This window comes from Melanostigma gelatinosum (genome assembly GCF_949748355.1).
Source record: "Melanostigma gelatinosum genome assembly, chromosome: 6".
Classification (NCBI taxonomy): Eukaryota; Metazoa; Chordata; class Actinopteri; order Perciformes; family Zoarcidae; genus Melanostigma; species Melanostigma gelatinosum.
Genome location: NC_136639.1, coordinates 16,297,283 through 16,325,046, shown reverse-complemented (window position 1 = coordinate 16,325,046; position 27,764 = coordinate 16,297,283). Strand labels below are relative to the sequence as shown.

The 27,764-nt window shown below is 41.5% G+C and overlaps 1 protein-coding gene across 1 annotated transcript; it reads right to left on the bottom strand.

Moving 5' to 3' along the window:
- Nucleotides 1-1,942: 1,942 nt before the first annotated feature.
- On the bottom strand, nt 1,943-27,286 carry sgsm1a (small G protein signaling modulator 1a; the record flags this gene model as incomplete). The annotated part of the gene is made up of 26 exons (XM_079270778.1): nt 1,943-2,056; nt 2,679-2,846; nt 3,215-3,311; nt 3,456-3,565; nt 3,697-3,779; nt 4,778-4,902; nt 5,008-6,261; nt 6,430-6,495; nt 6,689-6,871; nt 6,959-7,087; nt 7,897-8,042; nt 8,203-8,267; nt 8,736-8,865; nt 9,659-9,794; nt 10,260-10,423; nt 10,576-10,643; nt 11,204-11,328; nt 11,747-11,884; nt 12,436-12,581; nt 13,954-14,021; nt 14,114-14,266; nt 14,561-14,723; nt 19,967-20,042; nt 26,334-26,377; nt 26,499-26,659; nt 27,216-27,286. The coding sequence occupies 26 exons, from the start codon at nt 27,284-27,286 to the stop codon at nt 1,968-1,970; spliced, it is 4,158 nt and encodes a 1,385-aa protein (XP_079126904.1). The 3' UTR covers nt 1,943-1,967.
- Between the last annotated feature and the right edge of the window lie 478 nt (nt 27,287-27,764).

The window sequence follows — 27,764 nt, the reverse complement described above, 5'->3', positions numbered from 1 at the left end:
TTTGCCACTGAAAACATTATATTTTAATTATTTTTTTATATTCAAAGATTTTTAACCATTTGTATGTACTATGATGAAAACCATATTTATGCAACTTTTCTAATAAAATATTATGGTTAACTGTCTCACAGGCTTTTGATAAGTCTGAAAATACTGCAAGAGTGCAGATAACTTTGTCAACAAGGTGAAGTAAATCACACTGGTCCTTAAATCTATATCTACGTTTTCATTCACATACATTTCATTATTTTATACTAAAGGGGTTAGAGGTTGTAACCTCAATCTAATGCCAATATACTTTTTCACAAAATACACAATACACAATGTTTGGGAAAATAATGATGATTCCATTTTTATTGTTTTATTATAAAAACATATACCATTTAATATATACTATATATGAACTCTTAGTATATAATTTGACTGTTTTACAATACACATTTAGAACTGGCCACAAAATAAAAATATTCACAAACAAAGCAGCATCTGAATGAGAAAATGAATGAAAAAATAAAATAAATACTTGCTAAATAAATGTTACAATATACTTAAAAATAGTTTTTTTGACAGCAGTAAGCATCCACAGAAACAACAATATTCAAAGCAATTCATCTCACCACATTCACTAAACTATACTTGAAGACCAACTGAGTGACGTTTTAGGCTATGAACGACGAGCACGGATGTCGGTAACTCAGGGCCGACATTAGTATTAATTTAGGGGTTGCAAGCACATATAATAAATGTCCTCACGAGCCCCAAATCTGCCAAAACATCAATACAGTTTCCCTCATAACGTCATCTGTACCTTTCATTCTCATCTCTCTGTCTAAGTCACTCTCACACTAAAGAATCTCATCAACGTGGCGCCAAAAAACATTTAATTTGATCACTGACTAACTGTTTTCAGCATCTCATCTCATCTTCCAAATTCATAGTCACATTCAACATTTAATTCAACAAAAAGGCGCCAGACAATACAAGACAAGGTGAGTAAACTGCACAATTTACAAAATATCTAGAGGTTCACTGGATAAGGAAACATAATTTAAGAGGCTATCAAATCAGGCTTAAATCTCCACACAGACATCCGTAGGTCACTTAAATATTAGGTTAGGATTTCACATATTATAAACCTCATAAGTTAAACACATCCATCTCTCAGTACAGTACAATACACACATAACAAATAAAGACAATATTTGGCAGACGAGGCAGTTCAATTAAAACATTTTAAACACTGTTGGATGCTAAATCACTGACATGGTGCTAAACCCTAAATTATTCTTAATGTTGTTTGTGAAAACAGGAATGTAGTTTAAGTTTCATTTTGGACTACAAGCCAGAGTTCTGTCATCAGTAGAAAGCCATTTAATTTTGGGGTGTTGCACTTAAGCAAAATGAAAAGTCTGCTGACATTCTGTCCTTCATCAAGCGATAGGAATAAGGGGATCGCTTTCTGGTATATTTAAAGTATCATCTTGTTGACTTGACCATTGAAATAATTGTTATAAACTATCATCACAATGTATTCTTTGCATAAATATAGTCTCTGGTGGAATTCTGGCATAGAATTTGGATTGAAATGTGCAACTAAGACCATTATTATATCAAAATCGACACATACGGAATTTCTGGCAGATGTATTTAGAAAATAAAGAAAAGCTTTTTCAGATACTTTTTTTTTTCACTTTAACATACTGACAAATATGAAGCACAATATTCTCATACATCTGTTGACAACACAAACAACATTGTGGATACAGTGAATAAGGCTCATAGCAACAAACTGTGGTTGAAAAGGCGTTGTATCGTGTGTGTGTGTGTGTGTGTGTGTGTGTGTGTGTGTGTGTGTGTGTGTGTGTGAGAGAGAGAGAGAGAGCATGTGTGCTCAGGTGTATTTGAATCTTGTGCTGCTACAGCCGGTCACACTTTACTTGGAAGGAAGAAGGAGACAAAGAGCACAATCACTTGTTCTCTATAAGAATTTGCACCTTGCACACCAGATCTCTGGCCATGGTCAAGATCTTCTTTATGTTGTGGTGCTCAGCCATTTCTGAAAGACAAAAAAACACAAATGGCCGATATTATTGACTAAAATGTCTGGAGAACATCTGAACAGACGTGTAACAGCTAGCAGCTTGTAAATCATTTCATCGTAGGTTGCTATTTGACATTCAATAACTCTAGATATTTAGTATAGCTCGTCCATAAATTAGTTGTAGCCTGGATCCAGACCTATGACTGTTTCCTTTCATGTTACAAATTGGTATTTAAATAGGTCTGGTCTTGTGCTCAAGGGCATCTTAGTTCCATTATCATGCTCTTAATGCTGGACGACTTGCAAAAGACAGATTTTTAAAAGAATGGGAAACAAATTGGTGCAGCAGAAGACAACACACAGTATTCTGACTTTTAGTTCCTAGTTTAAGTCAGGCTCTTCCAATGTTGGGTTCTACAATTCCCATAATGCAACTTGATAGCTTGTCTTTGCTGCATTCCACACATAGAAAATGTTCACAGTCACAGAAGACATTGCACAACTGTTTTGGCAGGCCGAACAGAATTACTCGTGACCAGTAATACTGATCTGTAATGTCTGATATCAGTCGAGGGCACCTTTAACAGGGACGAGGAGATATTTATATGAACGTCAGCTGTAAAGTGACGTATTTTACCATTGAAGAACTTAATGATGTCAGTAAAATCCATGTTGTTCTCCAGGATTATGTCCCTGTAGATCTCCACCAGCGCCAGGGCAATGAAGAGGACAAAGTGACTAGAAGAGACACACTTGGCTGCCCAGATCGTTTCCCACACTGCAAACACGTCATCGTACACCAGCTCTGGAACACAAATCACATAAAGAAACGGGAGTCGAGTCTGAATCAGTGTTTGAGGGCTCGGATGGGAGTCAGAGTTTGCAGGAAGGGGAGTTATCGGCAGAGAGAGAGAGATAAGATTGGAAGCAGGTGTTCGCAGGGAGGTTATACTGAGATACCCAGGTGACAAAACAAGCCATTTGAGTCTGAATAACTAAAGAAACTATCTATGCAGCTGTCTTGAAAATCCTTTCCAAGTCTTGATAATAACTAAATGTCTTGTTACCGATCTGCCAAGTGGAATGTGACTATCCACCAACGGAGCTTAAAGAGGAGTGAATCAGCTACTCCTCTTTTTGGCAAAACTCTTTTGCACCACGCCGTCACTTTACCTCGCTTGAAGTCGAGGAGAAACCAGCGGTAGCAGAAGTAGAAGTGGGTGTAGTCTCCGTTCTGGTGCATGAGCTCAAACTGCTCAGAATCCAGGATCTACAGAGAGAGAGGAGATCAGAGGAGATTCAGCACAACACAAAGAGAGACTGGTGTCGGAGGAAAGGGTTTGTTGGTAATGAATGGATTTCGTGATGCCTGACTGCTACAGTATCTGTAAAGGCTTTGCTAGTACTGCGTTACCTGGATTAGAGAGCGCATGTTGGCGAAGTGAGTATCCATAGCGCCGCCGTGTGGAAAGTTTTGATTCATTCTCTTCATGAGCTCAGTGAAGCAGCTGAAGGCCATGGCCTCTGAGAAAAAAGGAAACAGAGCGAGGAAGCTGGGGCGAGCAAGTGAGTGGGCAAACTGTCCTCTGTTGTTCCATCAACAACTATAAAAATACACCAAATGTCAGAAGAGGAGTGATTCTGTGTTGACTCACCATCATCCAGAATGACGAGAAGTGGAGCCAGCAGATCACACATGCCCTGTACGTAACCGATGTCAAGGTGCCTCCAGATATAGCTGTAAACATGCAACCGAGAGAAGTGAACTAAAGTGTCTTCAGCTGTTTTTATCTGCCACTCACACGCTGCTCAGGATTTCGAGCTATTTCCACATTTTTCATCAATGCTGTTGAACATTCGTTTTTCACAATAAAATTCAAGTACTCCTGAAGTGCAAAATGAGTAGGCTTCTCGAAGGAGTAAATATGATATTTTAGAGGTACTAATTTTTTCCTATTATTTATTACTGTGAAAAGGAAAGTCTGGCATTGTATTTATATTTTTTCTTACTGTCAACAAATCCTATGAAAAGACCCAAACCAACAATGTGTTATTCTGTCTCTCATTACCTTCTGACTCCCCTAGCCTGTCTGTGGCACTCAGCCCCAAGACCATTTGTTCCTACTGAAGGCCTACATCTTTAAAAACAGGTCACACATATAGTTTCAAATGTAAAAAAAGAAAAGGCGATGTATTGTCCCTTAACAGCCATACTCTGTAAATTTAGCGAATGTTCCTCCTTGATGGGGATTAATTTCAGCTGTGAATTGACACACATTTGGAGCTCTACTGAGTACTTACAGCAGGAAGGTGTGTTGGGGATGGACTCAAAATGTCACGCAGTGTGACAGTGTGCTCATCATTGTGTCTTTAACTGTTTTGGTACAACAACGGAGGTCTCGGGTACAGAGCAATACGCCGTATCAGGCTTTAGCTACACAGAAAATACTTGTTATTAGGATCAGTTTGTTTTATATATATATATATTTATTTCATATTTTGCCAGTCTTATCCTTTGAAGTTGTATTTATGGAGCACTTATAAGAAGAAGACAAGCAGTGAAAGGTTATGATTTAGTGGTATGAAGATGGGGGCATTTTTGTAATCCAAACAATCATTAGAACATTTGCATTCAAACCATAAACCCTGAAAGTTAGATAAGCCATTTATATGAAGATGGGTAAAAGTATCATGTTCACACTCTTTATTGCATCCCTGATGCTGTCAGTGTTTTACCTGCACATGATGTTGCGCAGTTTCTCCAGGTTGGCAGGAGTGAAGTACCAATAGTTTCGGTCACAGCGCTGGACATCCTTTTCAATGCGGTGCAGATTTAATGTATACAAGTCCAACAGCTCTTGCTGAAACAAACAAACAATAAATGAATAGTTAAATCAAGCTCATAATAGTGTTGTATTGCCCTAGCTTAAATTCATCGAAACACTCAAAGAAATCCATGTGCATACAGAGAAGGTACTCCCAGCAGATTCTTGAGCGGTGGCTTCATTCTTGGTGTCTCCAGACTCGGCCAGAGAGTCAAAGTTGGGGTAAAGGCTCTCCATCTCTGGCTCCAAACACAGGATGGGCTTTGTGCTGTCTGCACTGCGCTTCACCTGCTCGTCCTCCTGCCTGAGCGCTATGTGGGGGGCTGAGTCCTCAGAGAAAGACGTTGCTTTACAGCATCCCTTTCTGCTCAAAGGCATCATGGAAACTTTGGCTGTTGGGATCTCCTCCATCTCTATGGCTGAGGGAGACTCATCGGATTCAGTCATAATCTGAGCTTCGTCTGTCTGGGAGGCAAAGTAGGCCTCTCTTGGTCTCGAGACCCCAGTGTCGGCTGAGAAAATGAGGTTCTTTTCAACTTCAGGAGTCTTGTGATCAATGGATATATTCTCTCTCCAATCTGCCAATAAAACTTCTTGTGGTTTACTTGACTTTGATCCGTCCGTTTCATTCGTCTTTTCTACATTTGTTTCTGCAGATTTCTTACGCTTTGAAGTTTCTTCAATACTCACTTCTGCTGCTTTTTTAAGACTTTGGTCAACAAGTTCTCCTTTTGATCCCGTAGCAGCTGCTGACACCATCATAGTATCCTCATCAGGCACTTCTTTTTCTGTTTCCCCTGACTCCACAGATGTAACTCCTTTAATGTCTGCCAGTGCATCTTTATTTTCACACTTGGGCCACTCTGTTTGAATGGCTCCAGACTCCTCAACAGTTTCTTGTGTTTTGGGTTGCAGACTTGTGTCTTTGTTGGCCTTCACCAGCTCCTCAGGCTTGGTATTTTCTTCAGATTTGGACACATCAGCTGCTTTCTCCTCCTCCTCCTCTTTGTTCTTCCCTTTACCGCTCACTTGGCTGTCCATCTCATCTGTCGGACATTCCCTTTCTACCCCTGCAGGTTTGACTGGGCTCTGTGGTGCCTGAGGAACAGCTGCAGATCTCGGGATTGTATCAGGTACAGTGCTGTCCTCTGTGCTGAGTGAGCCTTCCGACAGGCCGGAAGTGGCTGAGAAGTTGCGGGAGGAGGGATGTCCGGAGTCAGGAGAGTTTATCCCATTCTGCAGAGCTCCATTGGGTATCTTTGGCACCTGTTTGGCCTCCTCGCTCTTGGGCTCCGTCTCGATCTGATCAACCTCCTCAACGGACTCAAACACCTGAAAGAACAAGCCAAAGGGAAGCAGGCTACTCCAGGGGAAGGAATGGGAGGATGTGAAGAACTACCAAGGGAGAGAATGCAGGGATAAGGAGTATTGCTTGAGATCATATGCATTACTTTAGGATCAGGACATTAGAAGTCTAAAAAGTCGAACAGAAGAGTCATTCAGTTTGCATGAAAGACCATTTTAAAAGGCTATGCAGGCTGTAATATGGTGAGTATTTGATACCTGTGTGCTGCTACTGGAGTCACTCTGCAGGCGAGCCAGACTCTGCCTGTCTGAGCTCTGGGGGGACTGGGTAATAAAGACATTCAGACCAATATATTATTATATAAAAATATGTTTTACTGATATGCATCTACGAGCTACGGACAGCTGCCCAACAGTTATGCAACTGTACTGCCGTAACTAGTAAACAGACCTTTACTTGTAAAATTGGACACATTTATTTGCTAACTGTGAATACAAGTGAGCATTACTGCGTCACCTCATTGCTGACAGTGGAGTTGTGGTGGATCATCTTCTGACTGGAGCTGTCCATGCTCGCTACTGAGGAGCACTTTGCTAATGCAGCAGCGTGCTGCTCCTTCTCCCGCTGGCGGACAATCTCCTCACAGCCGAGCCACTCACGCATGGTCTGTTGGTAGCACACTCGGACCTGTTCGTCCACCTGCGGTGAGGGGTGGAGCCATCAAGGGTCAGTGGTTCAGGTTGAAAATACTTTGAACGCAAAGCCATAATCGAGCAAACTACAAACCTCTTTCCTCTCAGCTTCTGACATTCCAAACTGGTAATGACCCAGCAGAAAAGGCCACACCTCTTTACGCAGCGAGGCGTCCACACCACCGAAGTAGACCAGACGAAGCAGCTCCTTCTCATCGTATGCCTGAAGACAAAAGATAAAATTACTTAAAAAATCTATTTTTTATCAATCTTTGTATTTGCCCCTTCATTAAAAGTACAATTATCACTATCTGCATGTTTAAAACATTCAATAGTGCTTCAGAACAACAGCATTACCAACATGGTAGCCTCATGGCAGCTTTTACTGTGAATGCAGGTAATGACTATTGCAGGAGAGGTTGGTAGATGGTAAAGATTACATGCACTGGTGCATCTGTGTGTGTGATTACACAGTATGTATGTGCTCAGTATTTTGAATTTACTTCACAGGAAGATAAATAAAAATCTAATGTAAGTTAAATCCAGTTTAAAAGCAACTGTTGACCACTGTTACCCAACCACTAATCTTTTGTTTAATTAAGTGTTTAAAGGGTTAAACTACTGTTTCTACGGTCAGTTAACTGAGTCACTCTTGCGATGGCTAAGATAATCAAATGTGACATTAGAGTTATTCCCAAAAAACAAACTAGTTTTAAGACAAATATTTGCTTCCAAAACATGTAAAATCCTTTTTTTATGTTCAGTTCAAACCCTCCATGGCATTAGGTAAATGTAACTGATGTCCATATTAATGTGGACTTTAGACTGACGGGGCCATTAGTCTCGCTCCATGCACACTGCTGTGAGACTAATGGTTAGCGGAGGATGAATATGGATGAGACAGAAGACTGACGGAGTGAAAGACAGAGCCTGGGAGTGGACTTGCATGTGTGTGTGTGTATGTGCACACAGCATAGTGTCTGCAGCAATGTGAGGTTTGGGTTGCAGTGCTGCGACACCAGCGATGCTTACCGTGCAGTCCTGGAGGAAGGTCTGCCACACATCCGTAGTGAGCCCTTTGTAGGCATCGCACGGCACCTCGGGCGCCACAATGGTGTGATTGACGAGAGCAGAGAGGTGTGTACGCACGGTGGACAGGTGACGGCAGTATGCCAACCCTGGTTGACAATACAGTTCATTACTGAATGGCTCTGCAGATGGTGGTGATAATTGAAATGAGGATATTACGTACTACTACCTCCAACACATTTTCCAAGTGAATGTGAATCGATGCTAATATTTCCGGATTTTCAGGGTAAATATTAAGGAATCACTTACAGCCATAAAACGCCCGAGAGATGATCTGATTCTTCATGTTGTCGCACAGCAGCTTCAGAGGAGCCCTGCAGGAAGATACAGCACAGGGCCTTATGTCGAGGACTCACTGTTCTCTTCTCTTTCCTTAAAGGACAATCATCAAACATGAGAAGTTACTCACATTGTCCTGAGATAATGTGTCTAATGTAGAGTTTATTACAGTGTTGGGTCTAACCTTTTATCATTCAAATGATGACCTGACATATAGAACAAATTGGCCCGGAGGCTTGCCTTTGTTTCATAGCCTTCAACCATCTTATCAGCCTCGCTTATCACCTCATTTTCCAAACACATTCTCATGTCAGAGAGGTAAATGTCAGATAATTGTCTTCCTGGGTAATTGCAAAGTTGTATCTTTGCTCCTTTCTCAGTTTCGTCTCCATTGTTGAGGATTTCTGGTCGGCACTGAGGGATGTCAGGTTTGTTACTTCGTGTCTTCAGCAGCTTCTCTGTCAGCACAACTCAGTCGAGCTTGACGCGTGCTTATGTCTAACCTCTCATGGTTGCACCCCTTGGGCGTCGCCCCATCAGAGAAGCTCCCCTGAGAACAAGAGGAACACGAGGACTTCCTGAAAGTGGGATGCCACATTGTAGCTCCCTGATCCATCAAGTCTGGAGGAGTCACTGCAACATGCACGCACACACAAACAATCACTGTCACTTAAAAAGCATTATGCTACAGAGGCTTTCAACAACAATTACATCTGCACTTAGAAGATTTAAACACAGCTGGAAACGCTTTTTGCATCAGCAGAATTATGCTCATCAATTGTGATCTGCTGAAAGCGCTTCAGGGTACAATTAGTTTGTGCTTGATTCCTGTTGGAGCAAAGATAAAGCATGGAAACAAAACATTCATGCAATCTGGAATCGATGCACAATTTGAAAGCATGAAGCTGTCATATTCTATAACAATACTATAGAGAGATAGATCGATTGAGCGATACGCCACGAGCCATATTCGATCAATCAGTTATCCACCCATTGGCTGTTAAAAGGTCACTGCGCTGTAATGCAGTAAAAAGGGATGCCACAAGGCGGCAGGGAGTGGGAGGGGCTTTAATAACAATGCACATCAATAAACTTTGCCAGAGGCGCAGGACAGGTCAGGAGGATTTCAGATGCAGAGAGTTAAAGCAAGCCGACAGACGAGCCGAGGTGCGACAGCGTTACACCCGCGTCCTGTGAGGGAGGGGGATTCTTCAGGACAGCTGCAGGACCTCTTGGGTACAACCAGCATCCCTGTTTTGGAGGACGACTGTCCACTCAGTTGAAGGGAGAGGGAGGAAGTCAGGTGGGGAGGATGGGTTACAGTTACTGTAACAAACAACGAGTAGCATTTTCATGAAAATACAACAATTTGGAGAGGCTCGTGGGTGCTGATCATATTTATTTGCTTCTCTGGAAGGAATCTCACCAAACTCTGATTGGCTGTTTGGAAAGAGGATGCGGAAGACATAGTCTGTGGCCTCGTCCTCCTCCTTATCCGAGACCGAGTCTGAGGATCCAGAACCCTGAGGAACCCTGTTACGCAGCTTGGGAAACACCTTCCCCTGCAATGAGAATACAACTGATATTAAACTAATGCCAACAACCAAAATGCCTCAACCATTAGAGCCGAGCTAAACCATCCATGTGAATTAAAGATGATGAGTGTCTGCATGCTTCAGCTTATTAATAGTGTTTGAGCATGCGTGGGTGGTTTTCATTATTCTGTTTAGCTGCTCACACAATGCTACTCACAGTCCAATCAAAAACATCCATTCAAGAAGACACTTTTTGTGTGGTGATGCAGAGGGAACATTAAGTCTCGCATTCATTAGTGTCACTCCAACCAATATCACAACAACGAAGTGCATCTGTTTCTAAATGTGGTTTTTTCGGGATTTATTGATCAGATAGGGGTGATTTAGCATTTTAGTGATTTTTTTCTTGAAGAATGGCTGACATGTGTAATTTATGCTCTGGATGTGAAGCCAGGGAGGGACCCCAAAGGAAAAAAACCCTCAAATGCTGACCTTTCCCCTCTGGGACCAGAGTGGAGGGTCCAGCTGGCCGTGGGGAAGCAGGCCATTCTCCAGGCAGGAGAGGAACTGGAGCAAGTGGCCTCCTCTGGGGAAGCGAAGTGGAGGTCTCTGTATCCCATCCTGACTGACCAGCACCACCGTCCCCCCGCTGTCAACTGCAGGAGATGTTTTCTCAGTTGAATTATTCATGATGCCATATTATTAGACAGCTGTGTGTAATTGCAGACAGTTATAACAAATAGAAAAGGCAGAAATTACACGCAAACACAGAGTCAGAATTGTGCTGTAAAGGTTTGTGAGGACCCACCTTGTTGATGACAGTGCAAGTAAACTATCTCCGCCAGAGGGATGGTCATGGCATAATCCCAGTATACACTGAAAAACATTAATCGAATACATAGTCAATAAAATAGCGCCCCACACTCGTCTGAGCACAACGCGTGGATCACCAGCTAAAAGGGAAAAGCAAATCCACAGGGAATATCAATCGAAGTTAAAATCTCAAGGACAATTAATTGTATGGCAAATAAAAAGAGTAGTCGGGAGAGTGCGCACAGACGAGCAGGAGCAGAGTGGACGAATGCAACAATACATTTTTTTGGTGAGACGAATCATGCACAGGCACAGGAACATAACACAGTTTGCGGGTTTGAGAGATGTCTGACAGTCAATAAACCATCTGCTGGAGTGCTCAAAATAAGCCTCATCAGATCAGCAGCATTGACTCTGCATACTGAGCCCCCCACAAACACGCTGCATTATTCAGTAACACCCGAGTGTTACACGAACAGCTGATAAAAGATGTTACGATAAACGGCGAGTGTTTACACGTTAGATATTCTTATATGAGAAGGATTGCTAATATCATCACAGGCTCTGTAGACAGACACAATCGCCATAATCGTGATCCATTTTGCAGCTGGATCATTTTGCACCTGTGTTCGTAGTCCAAGTCTGCAACAGAGCCGTTCATGAGCTGGTTGGGTGTCCACTTCAGGGTCATGAGGTCAGCATTCTGGTGCAGAGAGAGGTAACCTGGGATAGCCTCCATGTCGTCCCTCTGAAACAACCGCGAGGACGAAGAAAATGCTAAGTACGGCCGTCACGTGCATGTATTTACATTTTACAGTTTGGTCTTATTAACCTGGGAGCATATCAGGGTCTTATACAGTGTTCTGAAATGTATGGGATGACAATACAAAATGCAAACTCGTATTTTGTTCATGGCTTTAACTTGCAAATAAGTATTCCTCTGGTGTTAATGACACTTTTTTAGCTGTGACATTTCTATAAAATGTCAGACAGAATTATTGTCAGTCTGTTTATAAAACGTTGTTGCGGCAGACAGTGGCAGACAGCGTGGAGAAATATTTTATTATCTTCTGTAAACTTGTAGCTCTTAAATTGATATATGTATATATTTCTGGGGTTGTCATAGCCATACAGCCAAGAGTGAAAAAGAGGCATCAGACAGTTACCGGTTGTACAAGCACGTTGTTTTTGCCAAACAGGAGGGTCACTCTGCTGTTTTGATGCAGCGACTCCACATATTCACGAGCTGATGGCGAGGGGGTAGGGCGTTCATCCATGCTGCTGCTGGAGTGCCGCTTCTGGATCTGCACAACACAGACACAAAATACATCAGATCAGATAACAAACATCGTAGACGGGTGACTATCTTTGCAGAATTAATTACAGCTGGCCAGTCACAGCACAGCCATTTTCAATGAAGAACATTTCGTTTTCACATGACTCAAGATAATAGAAATATGAGATTCATTCATGTGCACCAATGCATGCATCCCCCCGTGTTGCTGATGCCAATGACTTGAATGCTTTTGTTTGGAACATACACAGATACAAATAGACAGCATCAAGCAACTGTAAAGAGCATTGTGGTGCTGTGAGATAGATGAGTTGACCTGGTTCACTGGTAACCTGAACATTTAACATGAAGGTCTCAGATACACTTTGTTCTTTCTCCTGGGACACGCTACTTCACTTTATGCACTAATCTTAGCAGGTCCTCTTTAATCAGATGAGATCTCAGGAGGGAATGAAACTGGTCACACTAAAACTCTGCCAGCTCGACGTGTGCGATAAACTAAAACGAGCCTGGCACTAATTCTGCATGTTCATCTACTGTATTACCAGTCTTAATACTCACACACAGTGCGGGCCTCTTAGTGGGAGAATCCTGTCTGCAGTGGCCACCATGGATACGATGTCGTTGCACCAACTCGTCAGCAGACGGGTCTGTCCAGAAGTGGTCGGCTGTCTTCATCTTTGTGTACTCCAAAGCACAAGGTCCAACTGTCGAGTGAAGGTGAACAGTTACATCGAGCAGACACGAGGTATAAGATTTCACTAACCAGTGATCAGCACCGGATTATCCTGAACATCAATGAGCACACTCAAACATAGAGTAAGAGAAGGGATACATTTTTGTACTAAAAAGGTAGATTTTTCAGTCATGTATTGTAAGAAGCCTCAGATGAGCTCCCTTTTGATCCACCATAAAGGTTCAAAGAATATTATGATAGTTTAGAGCAGCAGCTACCAACCCGTTTGGCTTGAAACCCTTAAAATACGTTTTATCCCTTTGTGACCCTGCGTTACAAGTTGCATAAGTTGAGAGGTAATGGCTAGTTCAAATAGAGATGATGTTTCTCAAATAGACAATGTTGTTTTGGTGAAACAAAAAAAAAAAAAAAAAAAAAAAAATATATATATATATATATATATATATATATAAACCGAATTTTGTGTGGCAGAAATATGTTTTTTCTGCTTTCCTGTCTTGTTCATAAACTCACGAGCCCTCGAGTTATCTTGTAACTCTCTTGGTCGGGAATCACTGCATTAGGGTACAACATTCTACCTGCATAATCTGAAAGGTACAGGTCAAATTGATCAGATTGGCCACATTCAGCACCAAAAGCAATGCTTCTGGCTCGGCCTCAAAAAACTGTGTCAGTGTTCACTGGTGGGAAGCTGGTGAGGGATCAGGTCCCTGTTGCAGCAGGACAGACTTCTACTAGTTAGCCTGTGGTCAAGTGCAGAAACAAAGACTGAAGTACAGGAGGGACTGGCTATTATGCTTCACCCACATGGAATCAGGCAGTCGGCAAACCGATATTTAAGTGCACGAGAGCAGGACAGTAAAATTAGGTGAGGCTGGCAGAGAATACTGGCAACAGTAACGGTAGACAGCAGTCCAAAGTTAAAATATTCTAACTTATCGCCATCCTCCGCAAGCAAATGTACAAACAGATGGACGTAGCTCCCTTACCCAAGGAGAATGTTTGTTAAGTTTGTACTAGAATATGATGAGAAAGCAGCTATTTGTAGCGACATGCATTACTGCAATAATTACATAAAGAGATTTAATTTAATACATTTTATTCCATCACCATAGCAATATATCGACACACGTTTTGTTTGTTTGTTCTTCTGATGCCGTCCAGAGGGTGTGGTCCGTCTGGAGTCTGCCTGATTCCATGTGAACGCAGCATTCGTACAAATGAAAAAAAGGGCACCACAATGTCCCTGTATAGGATACTGGTCCAGGAACAAGCTTTTGTACTGAAAAAATAAAGAGCATGAGCCCAAACAGAGTGTGGCACATAATGCAAGATGACAACATTAAAAGACAACAAATGCTCACAATGTCACACATAATTACCTAACAAAGAGGCAAGGATAGGTCCGTCCACAGGGTCCATTAGAACAGCCTCTTTCTCGTAGTATTTACTGTAAGACAAACGTGAAAGGGTGGTTTTGAGGAGACATAGAGTTCTTGGAACAGAAACAGCCGTTTGTTTCATTGACCGTTCTCAACGTACCTGCTGTTCTCCACCAGGTAGAGGACAATCTTGTCCAACACCTTCTCAAATAGAGCCGTGCGAATCCACAGGTTCTTGACTCCCTGCGGGCTGAGACCGGGCAGTCGGGGCATCTTGCGAAGGCTGTCCTGACTTTGCAAGCTTTGACTTCGTCTGCAGGAGGAGGTGATTCACAGGTTTCAATATAAACAATACAAGTATAACACGGTTTAGAATTCCATTGAGTAAAACTGCATCTGCTTGGTGCTAATGGCATCAGTGATTCATGATTCATAAAAGCTCAAATACATGAATTATTTAGAGGCTTTTCATAGCAAAAAATTGCCCTTCAAGTAAGCAGACAGCCGTTTGTTTTCAGCGCTTTCGCTCACACCAGGCTTTGATGTACGTGAGCTTTGAAGTCTGCTGTGATGTGTGACAACGAGCCGGGACGTGTGCGTCTCTCACTTTGTCTCGATGACCTGCTCCAGCTCCTGGGCCTTCCTACACAGCTCCTCAGCTGGAACGAAGCTCTTTCCCACCTTCATGAAGAGTGCTGCTATCTTGTTGCTACGCAGAAAGCCAGCTGCTCGCCGTCTCAGCCCGTGCAGAACACATGCCTCCACTGCAGCTGTGTGGACACAAACATATGATTAAACAAAAGAAAAAAAGATATCCTCTTTACCAAAGTGCGCTTTGCTAATATTATATGCAGGAAGAGCATATCAAAGGACAGCAGACTCCTCAGTCTCTCCTTTGAGCTCCGTTTTAGTCGTCACCGAAAAATATCTCGCTCAGCTGAAAGATGCCATGGAGCTTTTACATAACAGTAAATTCACCAATTGTCAACATAAAAAATATTTTGAAAGTACAGCTTTCATTTGTAAAACTTCAAATCACTTAAAATTGGATTTTAAAAGAAATGCAATTTTGGGATATTAGCGCTTCATATGTTGTGACAAAAATACTAATTGGTGTCAATACGTTATCCAGAAGTTTTGTGGCACGGAATATTTGGCAGACATGTCATGTCATACATCCACTTCAATTCAATTAACTTTATTTTGCCGGGATAATCAACTCGGTGTCGACGCACTTTCCAGGGAATCCTGGGCACAAAAGCAACAACATTTCAGATGTCAAATGAGTTTCTTCACCACCTGCAATTCTGCACAGTGACTATCTTCTGTATTTATGTGTTTAATATGGTGTTTATATTAAGCCTACATAATATCGGTCGACACTGTGCATTTAAATATGAAATTAAGCTTGTGGCAACAGGTGAAAATGTGTGTTGTGTTTGTGCTCAATACATAATCAAACCCTTCTGCTACATTTTCAGGAGACGTGTTTTTTCAGGGTTAAAGACTGCATATCTCTTAAATGGATTTGCTGGATGGAGAAAAGAAACATTTTAACAAATTCAGGTTTTCACATAATCATCTTTGCATGAACTATATTCATCCAATAAGCTGTAATGGACACACGAGTCGATGACAGTGACACGTGTACAAAAGCAGACAGCCCTCTTCCCTCTCATGCCTTCGTGGCAGCACCTGGAGCTGTGTTGACATTTGAGTCGTCTTTCAGGACTAATCCTGTGGCTCTGTTCACATGGGGTCAGGGGGAAGGCTGGTGTTGCCATGGGAACCCCTGTTGATGGAGCCGTGGAGAGACGGGCGGGGGGGGGGAGGCTCATCAGCATCACGATCTCTCTCTGTCTCCATCATCCTCACTCCTTCAAACACAGCTTCCATCCCGCCCTTTATCATATCGCTCAGCACATCTGTGTCACTGCTGTTACCACCATCTCTGTTAACAGCTTCTACCAGGACGATACAAGTGTCATCACAGCCGTCAACTTTCACTTTTTGTCAAAATATGTCAATTTCTGCTTCCTTCTCTCTCTCTTCCTTCATTTCGCTGCTGTTTCCCCCCCCCCACATCATTATAAGAGCAAGAAGCTAAATGTCAGCACACGTTACCCTTTAACATTAAAAGGTCTCCAAATACAGTTCATCATCATTAGTCTCATTGATTTTGTTAATTAGTCTCAGATGGCAAAAGAGCAAAAAAAAGCAACTCCTTACTGTCTATCTACCAGCTATACAGAGAATTCCCATGTGTCAAAAAGAAGTGTTCAGTATGAGACACAAGGCAGGGAGATAGAACAGGTGTTCTGTAAAATGAAATGTGTGATCCGACCCAAGTTCCCGCAACAACAATCATAAACAGCAGTGACAAGAACATGAGATCATGCATGTTGGATCAGTCCTTTGTGTGGTCCTCCGCAGTAAAAACAGCTGAAAATGGTAAATTGCCTCTAACCATCCTGTATCTGTGGCAACTGAGTGCATTAAAAGACTGTTAGACAGTGACAGAGAGTAACACTCCTCTCACAGCAGCCACAGGAACAAACAGTCTTAACATCGACAATGCTGAAAAGAAAAGTCAAGAAGTGGATCCATAGAAACATTATCTAATGTTGTTTTTGGTCAATTTATCATTTGTGTTCTTTATCTAATATCATTTTAAATACATTTAAAAGAAACACACAATTAGTGATCACAGCTTCTGATTTGTGATCATTTGCTTGTTTCATAGACTGAATGATTAATCAGTTGATTGCGGATTAATAAACAGCCATTAGTTGCAGATCGAAATATGTGACGCTTCACCACCAATACACATTAATATACATCTATATTATGGAATAATATTTACTTTTCTATCATTCAATTGAGCAATATACGACATCCAGAGCATTAATAAACAGCAACTATTTGCTATCGATATAGTGGATTAATGGCTATCTGGGCAGAGAATGAAGATGCTCTCCCTCTGTGTGTCTTGTTATCCGAGCTTCTCTTTGCTTTGTTGACACAACCAGCCAGCCGCGCATGCTTTTTAGTGCATATTAGTGCATGTGAGCGTGCCCCACTGGCTCGAGTGTGCCGCCTGCGCTGCTCTCATACGGCGGTTACAGATTATAAAGCCGTCCCGACGACAGCGTCATCACTGAAGCACAGCGGCCACCATCATGTTCCCCCTCAGGTAAACACTGTTTGTTTGCACTGTTAGCACCGTTAGCTACGAGCTTGTAGTGTCGAGCATGTGATAGGAATATTCAAAAAAGAATTGAACTGGGATGACATTTATGATAAATGGTTATATTTGATTGTATGAATAAGTCAAATGCTGCTTTAAAAACATGACCATCACTGGTCTAAATTGCAACTATAGTGAGATGAATTTCAACTGATTAGGCTGCCAGTCTAACTTTAGTCACAACTTTGCTCCCTTTGTCTACGAAGTTGGTCAAATTGTCATGACATACAAACCTTAGCATCTTCATAAAGCATGTTGTAAGTTTTCAGCACATTGATTCATCGATCTTCAAGTCATTTAGCTGCGACACGCAAATTTACTTTAACACACAGGCGGAAGAAAGAAAGTGCAATTTGTTAACCAAGAATAAACAGTTTAATTCAGGAAATGAACTGATTTTATAATCTATCAATAAAGCTACACTGTATGGTGGTCTTCAGCTTTGCTATGCCACTTTTCATTGCTTCATAACTCAAGTCAACGGTGGCTTTCTGACACACATTCCCTCCACAGCGTCTGCATTTCAGAGTCTGCCTGCACCTCATCAAAGTAGCCATGATGATGGAGGCTAATTGCTCCCTGTTGAGCTGGCCGAGCTCCTCTCCCATCCTCCACTCCCTCTCATCTCTAAACAGACCGCAGCTGAAAGAGGACGCAAGACTCACTGTCTATAAGGATCACAGGAGAGGCGGAAACTGGCTGACAACAAAATAGAAATATGAGAGGGTCATCCTAAACTTCTTTTTGTCCACGAGGACATATGATAGTAGTAGAAGAAAGACAGGCCTCAGACTGACCAGCTATTACAGGCTGTTAGATGATACAACGGATAATGTCCACACCGCAGGCAAAGGATAATGACACACAGACTTTAAAGCACGAATTAAAAAAACACATACAGCACATATACAATGGCCGCAATACTGATTGATGTAAAAAAATAAAACCACTTGTGTTACAATTTACAAAGACATTTGTGTGAAATTATAAAAATGATCATATTCATTATTGACTTATGGACAAAAACAACCCATGATTTGTGATGTCACATTGACCTTTGACCTCCAAAATATGATCAATTCATCCTTGAGTGCAAGTGGAGTGGAAGTTTGTGCCAAATTTGACAAAATTCCCTCGAAGGCGTTCCTGAGATATCACGTTCAATGTGTCGCACGGACAGACGGACGGCGAACTCGAAAACATAACAGCCATGGGGACAAAACAAAACACTTTCATCAAAATCTGTGGTCTGTGACAAACTATTTTCATTACCGTCCAAAGGAAAGTAAAACCATAAAAAGAGATTTGGGGTAAGCTGATAACTGGATGGGAAAGATGTCCAACATCATTTGCTTATGCTGATTTAATATATATTTGAACTGTCCTGTCAATTCTTTTCACATTATGAAAGGAAATATTTGTGTGTGTGTGTGTGTGTGTGTGTGTGTGTGTGTGTGTGTGTGTGTGTCTTCACATGAGTTAAGAAGTACTTGTCAAGTCTTAGTCTGCACGTATGGCTTCCAGTTAGTAAAAATATCAAATTTTCTGCTAAATGAAAGTAATTTTATTCCCACTGAAATCCCAAAATATATCTTGTTATGGATCACAGCTCTGGACTGAGCCAGACATCTGACTCGTGTGAGCGCCTGCACGTGGGCAGCGTGTTTCTCACAGGATTCATGCTGCACTCTGTTAGTGCCATTTGGAGGCAAGAACAATAACATTTGGTGAAATACTGAACTTTAAATGTCCTTTATTTCTATACCGCACTGATTATAAGATTGTACAAAAGTTATGCTGAAGATGTGGGACTTTACGTCACTGGGCCGACTGTCTGTTTTTAATGAAGCAGGTGAAATCTCAACTTCCTTCTCGAGATGTAATGAGGCAAATATGTTCTTTTTGTTGGACAAAGACCTCTATTATAAGAAAACCAATCCAATAATAAGGACTACCACTTTATTCTACCCTCTCTGATGGACTAAGATTGGCGTTGCCAGGTATTCTAGACTACTGCATGTATATTGTGTTAAGAATACTTCTGTATGCAAATGATTGTTGGTAAATGTGAATAATTTGTGTTCTATTCCTGACCCTTTGTTTACATGCATTTGGTTCTGTTCCAACACATTTTGCTTTCTGTTACGCCCACTGACTTTCCTCTGGCCTCTTGTTGGAAGAGAGCTGTTAGTCTGTGTTTCAGGTCTGCCACGCCCCTTTTAGTGGCTGAAGCACTCACAGCTAAGATTCATCAGTGCGTCAGTGGAGCACGTAAACCCCCAGAACCAGCGCTTTTGCATAAACTAGTTATGTTACTCGCTGTGTCCCCCTAGACACATTATGTAGTCCGTAACACTTTCCCACAAACACATGGCAGGGTTATTGCTGTCTATTAGGAGAACTGGAACATTTAGTAAAACCTCTAACTTTACATTTACTAAACTGCTAAATACATATGTATGATGGAAATGGAAATCAATAGAAATGAAAGAAATTAGTGTAAAGTTAAAGAAAGCAGTTAATGTAGAGAAATTAAATCAAGAGGTTAAAACTAACCAAAGTAGTAATGGCAACCTATATATGGAAGGTGATAGATTCAAGACTACAATATAAAGGTGACAGAAATAACTAAAATCGACAATATCAGGAATGATTTGAATAAAAAGGAAACACTGGCATTTTTCAGTGTGGCAGAATTGTTCAAGCTGAAGAAGTTATAAAGGAGCAAAAGCTTTGTGATTCATCCCGTGTTTGTTGGTTACTCACCACAAAAGGACACGATATGGCTGCTGTCTTCGTGAACAAATTTCCTGGTGACGGCTTCCTCCATAATCTGCTTCACCTGTCAATGACATGCCAGATGCTGGATGACTCACTCATTAACATGCCACAAGTGATGCATACAGTCAGTGAGGGGCGAGTTGGTGAGAACATACTTCAGAGAATAACGAGAAGTTATAAAAACGTTTACAAAAAAATAAGGTGAGATGCTGGAATGAGAGCGGGCTCAGGGGTTAAAAAGTAAAGAGGAAGAAAAACACTGAGTGGGAACAATGCATTTTAAATTGGTGGATGAGTCACCAGCTTTCATCCCAAGGACCTCTACTGGGAAATGGGGGTGGGAGAATAAAGGGAAGGGGAGGGGCGTTCATCCATCACAGACTCCCATTTCTGAACAGTTTGTATCCTCAGTGGGAGCAATTGATTCTGTTATGTCAAAGGCTAATGACATCCTATTCATTGAAACACAACTTCTTAAAAAGATTGGAGGTCACACACGTGCTCACAAGGTACCTCATTAGCGCATTAGTTAGGTTTTATCGTCACGGCAAAGTGCCCCTCTCCCCGTTGGCCTGACATCAGCTACAGAGCAACTGATAAATCAATCTCCTCTGGTGGCTATGGAGACGTCTCCCTGTGTGGGCAACGCTCTGCAATCTGCATGGGGAATAGCAACCTCCGGACATGGCCACGCAGGTAGCTGTAATTTCCTGTTGAAATGAGTCTGTCCACAACGACCCGATTACACTGCCAGGTTCACCCTCTACACAGACACACACACACAGCTATTGACTCCAGCGGCGGACGCTCCCTCTGCTCTATTGTATCCTTCTTTTCAATCTGCACATTGATTCAATTCTTCGGTGGTGTGAAGAAATCGTTCCCTGCGAGGCAGTTCAGTGGTCAAGAAGCAGCCAGCTGTCTAACAATATCAGTTTTCACGATTTGATATTTACAGCTTGATCATAAAACTTACCAGGATATAAAGTTCTGTCTTCAGGTTTTTTTCAACTACGGCTCAAATTTATAGAGCAATAATCTTAATGTCTAGTTTACTTGCTGTAACTTTCAGTGGTGGAAGATGTACTGTGATGTTTTACTTACAGGTCCAGTGTGTAGGATTTAATGGCACCTAACGCTGAGGTTGCAGATCACCCCTCCCTTTAAAAGAATGATGTTGGCCTTAAGGTAACGTAAAGTAGTGGAAGGCTCTCTCTAGACCCAGTGTTTGGTTTGTCCGTTCTGGGCGACAGTAGAAACATGGCAGTGCAACATGGCTGTTTCTGAGCTGACAAATACACCACGATTCTTAGCTTCAGGTGATTATACACCAACATATGAATATTATATTTAATTTCTGCAAATAGATCCCCTAAAATCATACACACTGGTCCTAAAAGCAGTATATGGTCCAACATGTAAGTCCGAAATTGAGAGAAGCACGGAACAACTTGTTTTTTCGTGATGGTGCTTGAAAAGAAATCTGCCCAATGAGCACTGATTGCACCGTCACTGTTAATGCAAGATGACTAATCCCCAAATATGATTTTATTTATATATATATATATATATATATATATATATATATATATATATATATATATATATATATATACACACACTTTTGTTGGACAAAGACCTCTATTATAAGAAAAACAATCCAATAATAAGGACAATAATACATTCACAAATTAGACAGCAGTCATTATGCAAATGTTGCCTGTTCGCAGTCATTGTCAGTCTGATGTGATGTACACCCGCTCCACTCACAATCACACTTATATAAAGCACACACACACACGGGACTATAGGCCCTAATTTTCTTTATGAGTGCATCTGACATACAGGAAGCTGATTGATTTGCTGCCAACTTGAAGGCGCAGACTCCTTGTGTGTTCTCATCTCTTTCATCTGGGCTACAGATCAGGCCTCTAAGGAATTCATTGGTGGAGTGTCGAGGCTCAGACGACCTGCAGGTTTCTATGGAGACGGCACATGTCTCCCCGTGGATCGCTTTCGCCGAAGAAGATGCATCATCAACAAGATTCATTCATCGCTGAAATAAACAAAAACCTTATTGCAGCTCCCTGACTACAGTAACTAATAATATCCAGATGTTCTGTGCTTTCATTGCTTTACATCTCATCCAGCCACCAAGAGTCCTAGTGTGTTCCTTTGGCATCAGTAAAGCACAAATCTACACAGAATTTAACATTTAGTAGCCATATCTACTAAAATGGCACCACAAAATATATATTCACAAGAATTTACAGATACAACAATGTGCGTGATGTGACAACAACCATTAAATGCCTCTTTTACAGCAGCAAAGCCCGATGAATCTGCTGTGAACTAACTACTGTTGCCCGAGGGCCTCAGCCAGAGTGATAAAAGACCTTGAGAGTATTCCAATTAGCTGAAGCAACAGCAGAGCCAAGAAGTAAGCGTCAGAGAGAAAGTCCCATCCATTAACATCCACCCTTCATGATTCATCATCTCTTTGGCCACTGACGAAGGAAACACAGAAAAATCATCATTGGTTATGTATGTTAATACATGCGTAAAGCTCCACTTCTGGAGATTTAGAGTTGAATCTGAACTATATTATTTGAATAACAATTTAATAATGGATACGCATGTAGATCAACCATCAAGGCAATGATTTCACCACAATAGCACCTGGAATAATCGACAAGACAACCGCTCCCCACAAGGTCCATTCAGTAGCTGTTCTGGACCTTTCAATCATATAACATACTCTTCATCCGATGGCAGTTGGCATAGAAGTGTAATGTTCAATTTGCATGTTTTTCTGTGTACTTTCATCTAGCCTTCCTGCCCATGTTGGCTCAACCTTGCAGTGAGATTGTTTTGTCACAGTCCTAGTTCCCGAGTGAACTTTCCGTCTCAAACTGAAATCATTTTAACATGACACACACAGCGTCCCTCATGGTAGAGGTGGACGAGGATGCTGCATAGTATTACCTCAACTGTCACGCCCACAGCACCTTGCAGTTCAGTTTGATTATAATGGTGCATAAACTCACTAGGTAATCCTGTCTCAGCCATACCAAAACCTGATTATGAATACACTCACCTAGAACGTTCACAAGCTGTATAATAGTGTCAGTGTAATCAGTTTCTATGACAACAATAATATTTGATGATTTCCCTGCAGTGTGTTCCTGCATTATGAAGCAACCCGAGCAGCACAAAGAGACAGAGACAGCCTGAGAGGTGCTTTGTATCAAAGCTAAGGCAAATAGGAGATCTCATTCAAACCAGTGTGTGCCAGAAGGTAATTCCACTGCTACAGACGTCCTGCAATCTCTGGATAATGGCCCACATCCAGGTATATCTGAGCAGACTGGTGGCACACAACCAGCTGGACAAGGGGAGCGTGAGAACACATAGCATAGAGACGCCATATGGTATAACCCACACAGAGTAATAATAACTATAAACTGAAGGGACAACAGTACAAACAACATCCATCTTCCATTAAAGGGGAATGACTCATAACTCATTAATACATTTTAATTCTTTGTTAACCCATCTAGATTAATGCTGATTTTCATGAAGTGCTATGTGTGAATAAAGTGAGCATACTGTGTTGTTCTATCTACAGACTCCATCAGGTTGCATCTGTGGTAAACAGTACACTGTAAGTGAATCCTAGTAAGGCAATATCAGCACACAGGAGGCAGGATTAATTATGAGAAGGGTCTGGTCTCCACTGATAAGACTGCAAACAGAGCTCGGAGGAAAACAAATCAGACCAAAGTCTCCTCATTCCTCCTTTCACAAGATCCAGGAGGAGATTTTATTGTTGTTTAATTTGCAGAAATAAAGTCTTGTAATTTATGAAGCAATGTGAGATGAAACAAATCCATCAACTGTTAACAAACGGATGTTAAACAAAGTGCACCTCAAGCATGAATCCGGCCAGGAAAAGGAAATGAGTATCTTAAAACATTCTTTAAAAAAAAAGAATTACTGTTAATATTCCACCACTTCAGTTTTTAAGTGTACAAAACAAACAGCAGTACAATAGTTTAGGTGATGCTGGAAACCCCGGGTTAGGTAAGGGTTAGGTAAGGGTTAGGTAAGGGTTGGGTAAGGGTTAGGTCAGGGTTAGGTAAGGGTTAGGTCAGGGTTAGGTCAGGGTTGGGTAAGGGTTAGGTCAGGGTTAGGTCAGGGTTAGGTCAGGGTTAGGTCAGGGTTAGGTAAGGGTTAGGTAAGGGTTGGGTAAGGGTTAGGTCAGGGTTAGGTAAGGGTTGGGTAAGGGTTAGGTCAGGGTTAGGTCAGGGTTAGGTCAGGGTTAGGTCAGGGTTAGGTCAGGGTTGGGTAAGGGTTGGGTAAGGGTTGGGTAAGGGTTGGGTAAGGGTTGGGTAAGGGTTGGGTAAGGGTTGGGTAAGGGTTAGGTAAGGGTTAGGTCAGGGTTAGGTAAAGGTTAGGTCAGGGTTAGGTCAGGGTTGGTAAGGGTTGGGTAAGGGTTGGGTAAGGGTTGGGTAAGGGTTGGGTAAGGGTTAGGTAAAGGTTAGGTCAGGGTTAGGTCAGGGTTAGGTAAGGGTTAGGTAAGGGTTAGGTAAAGGTTAGGTCAGGGTTAGGTCAGGGTTGGCAAGGGTTGGGTAAGGGGATAGTGCTTTTGCGAAAACCTTCCCTAGACAAACAAAGGTAAACAAAAACCTCAACAGTACTACAAAGTAAACATAAGTTCAAAGTTAATTGATGATGACAAAAGTGATTACTAAGTGGAAATTGAATACAACACTACTTACATTAAAACAGGTTTCACTACACAGACTAGCTGGTTATTACTAACGCGCAGTATCTGGCAGGTGTGACTGTTGGGTAGCTAAGGTTACCTGAACCAACAGGCAAAAGCTAACAATGGCTTGCTAATGTTCAGTTTATAAGCTAAGCAGTTTATTAAGAGTAAAAGGAGTATGGTCCACACAATGGACGTGACACAGGATCAATATGCTGTTAAATAATGGTGGAAATATTTATAAAATAGCATTTTGCAAAATCGATTTCTGACCCACTTGCCCAACCAGGCAATTGGGGAAAAAAACATTATCGTTGAGCCCTGAATGGTGCAATATTAAGATTTAGTAAATGTCACCAGAGTGAAATAGCTGGTTGAAATAACTTATGAAGAACAAACTTGGTAATGGATTCATGAATAGCCGGTGCAACCCAAGACCTTTGGCCTAACTGCAGTGGTTAACCAAGAATGTTACAGAAATAACTCGTGAATATTTTAATGTCTTTGACAGCTACAATACAAAAGTACTGGACTTCATATCAGATGAAGGCTATAGGGTAGTTTTACTAGAATAACGGTAAGCACCCTCAGCAGGCCATGTGATGATATTAAGCCGTAATAATCAGGTCCAGAAAAGGATCATATATCTGGTGTGAATCTTAAGCAGTTTTCTTGAGATAAAACAAAGAAAACGGATGTCAGAAATAGTAAACAAATCATTATTCTTCTTCATCCAAATGGATGTTCATGCAATTTGAGCGTTGCATCTCAGCCTCAGCACCATTTGCTCCCATGTAACAGGCTTCACATGTCAGAGATCTTCATGCTCCATATGTCCTCTCTCCAAAGGTTGGGACCTAAAAGACTGCAGTAAGCTTTCTGAGAAATCCCAAAGATGAAGATATCTAAGAAGAAACATCATTCATGGTTTGAATGTCAGACAGACTAAATGGTAGCGACGTCTCATTTGATCTCTGCTGAACTCTGGTCTTCTGTTTTACTGCGGTAACCTCAAATGATGATCGGTGACATGCAGTGCCGAAGAGCAGCTGAACAGACCACGAGAGCTGCTTCCATATTCCTCTCTCTCTCTCTCTCACACACACACACACACACACACACACACACACACACACACACACACACACGCACACACACAGTGTCTGACTGTAACAACCAAATGGCTCGGCAGAAGGCTGATGGTTTGCTCTGCCATAAACACCACAAACACAATCTGTTTCCTTCATGCTGCTTCTCCACCCGTATAATTACTGAGCTGCAACACCAACACCCAAAACAGGGAGGAAGATATATAAAGAACAAAAAGATAAATACTTTAACACTATTAGTAATCTGCTATTTGAAATGGGCTTGTTTTCTAATCTTTTCAAAGAGGTTGAGATTCAGAAGAGCATCCGAGCCATTTATCTCAGGTGTCATCATGAGGAATAGACGGATCGTTTAGTACAAGTGTCACCAAAAGGCTTATTATATCAGTGCGCAGGGTGAAACTGTCCAGCTTCATACAAACTAACATGTTTGTTTTTCCGATGCGATAAGTGGTGAGTTGAAAACACCCACCTCCTTCTTGACGGTGCGCAGCAGCCTCTGTCGGGTCTCTGCCTCTAAAACACAGCACAAACAGTCCCACACAGGACACATTTACAATCTGCCACAACTTCACTTAGTCTGCAACCTCAAAACAACGCAAACACAATTTTAGAAATATTGTTTTGTTGCCCGCACCTGCCATGATTGTTGACATGGATCCTGTCTCGTGTCTCCTGTCTCCTGCAAGCGGCAGCGCTCTCATCAGCTGAGTGCTGCTCGTACACCGCGAGCACAGCTCCACCTCCTCCAACACGCCTCTTAAAGACACACGCGGCCTCCATTGCGTGGCCCAGCATCTGTGGAACATGCGTATAATTACAGGCTTTTTTGTTACGTTTGCTTAGCACGATTTCAAAAACTGGAACAATTATGTCAAGAAACGACACACACGCACAAATAGCAGAACACCACAGATCTTAAGCAAAATGAAACATTTAAATCGAATTAATGATTTATAAACAACGCATACATGTGATTGTCTTTGAACCAGTTACACAATCTTAACTCAATCTTATCCACTTTTAACATGTCCACCTTTCTAATGACATAGTCTCGTTTTGATTTTTCAAAGATTGTTAGAGCCAAGTACATGAATATATAAAGTGCAACACCCTCGAGTGTGTTGTACTTTATACTGATATCTATTTCTCTCCACATTGTAAAATCAATCAATACATCAAATCATGTCCAAATGTTGCACTGATTATCAGAACAGAGCATATTCTAAATACAATATAGTACACAAAAAGAAAGCATGGATCATAGTGTTTTGTTTTTGCGAATAGAATTTTTTGAAAACAGGCCTGTTGCTTGTCTTGTTGTCTTCCATTGTTGTTGTAAACAGGAACTTACCTGTAGTCTATGTTTTTAGAGCTATCGTCCTGATTGATGAGTTGATAACAGGTGTTTGGCCCGGGGGACATGTGCATTGGCCAATTGGTCAATGAGTGTAGCATTTTGAATGGCAAATGTTTTGAAATGGCAAACAAGTTGGTTGCAAAGCATAAATTGTGTTTTTAGAGACTTGAGCTGAGGTTTTGCTCTCTGGGAGTCAGTCTTGATAAATGTTCTTTATATGTTATTTAAGTATGTTAGCAATTGAAAAGAAAAAAGACGGATCAGATTTCTAGCATTAAAATCTGAGAATAATCTTCATTGGATATAGTTTCCCACATTAAGAATTGGGTAGTTGTCCACATCTTTCAAATTAAACGTCAATATAAGTTTCCCTGAATGAGACAAAACACTGTGATATCCTTATTGTAATGGGGTTTTTTTTCCACGCAAAGACAAACAATGTAAATAGATAAATAAGTATAAGATATATTATAAGATAAGTGACCTGAACTAAAACAAACATGGACATGGAGTACATGGTCTCTTGTTGTATATTTCCCTGAC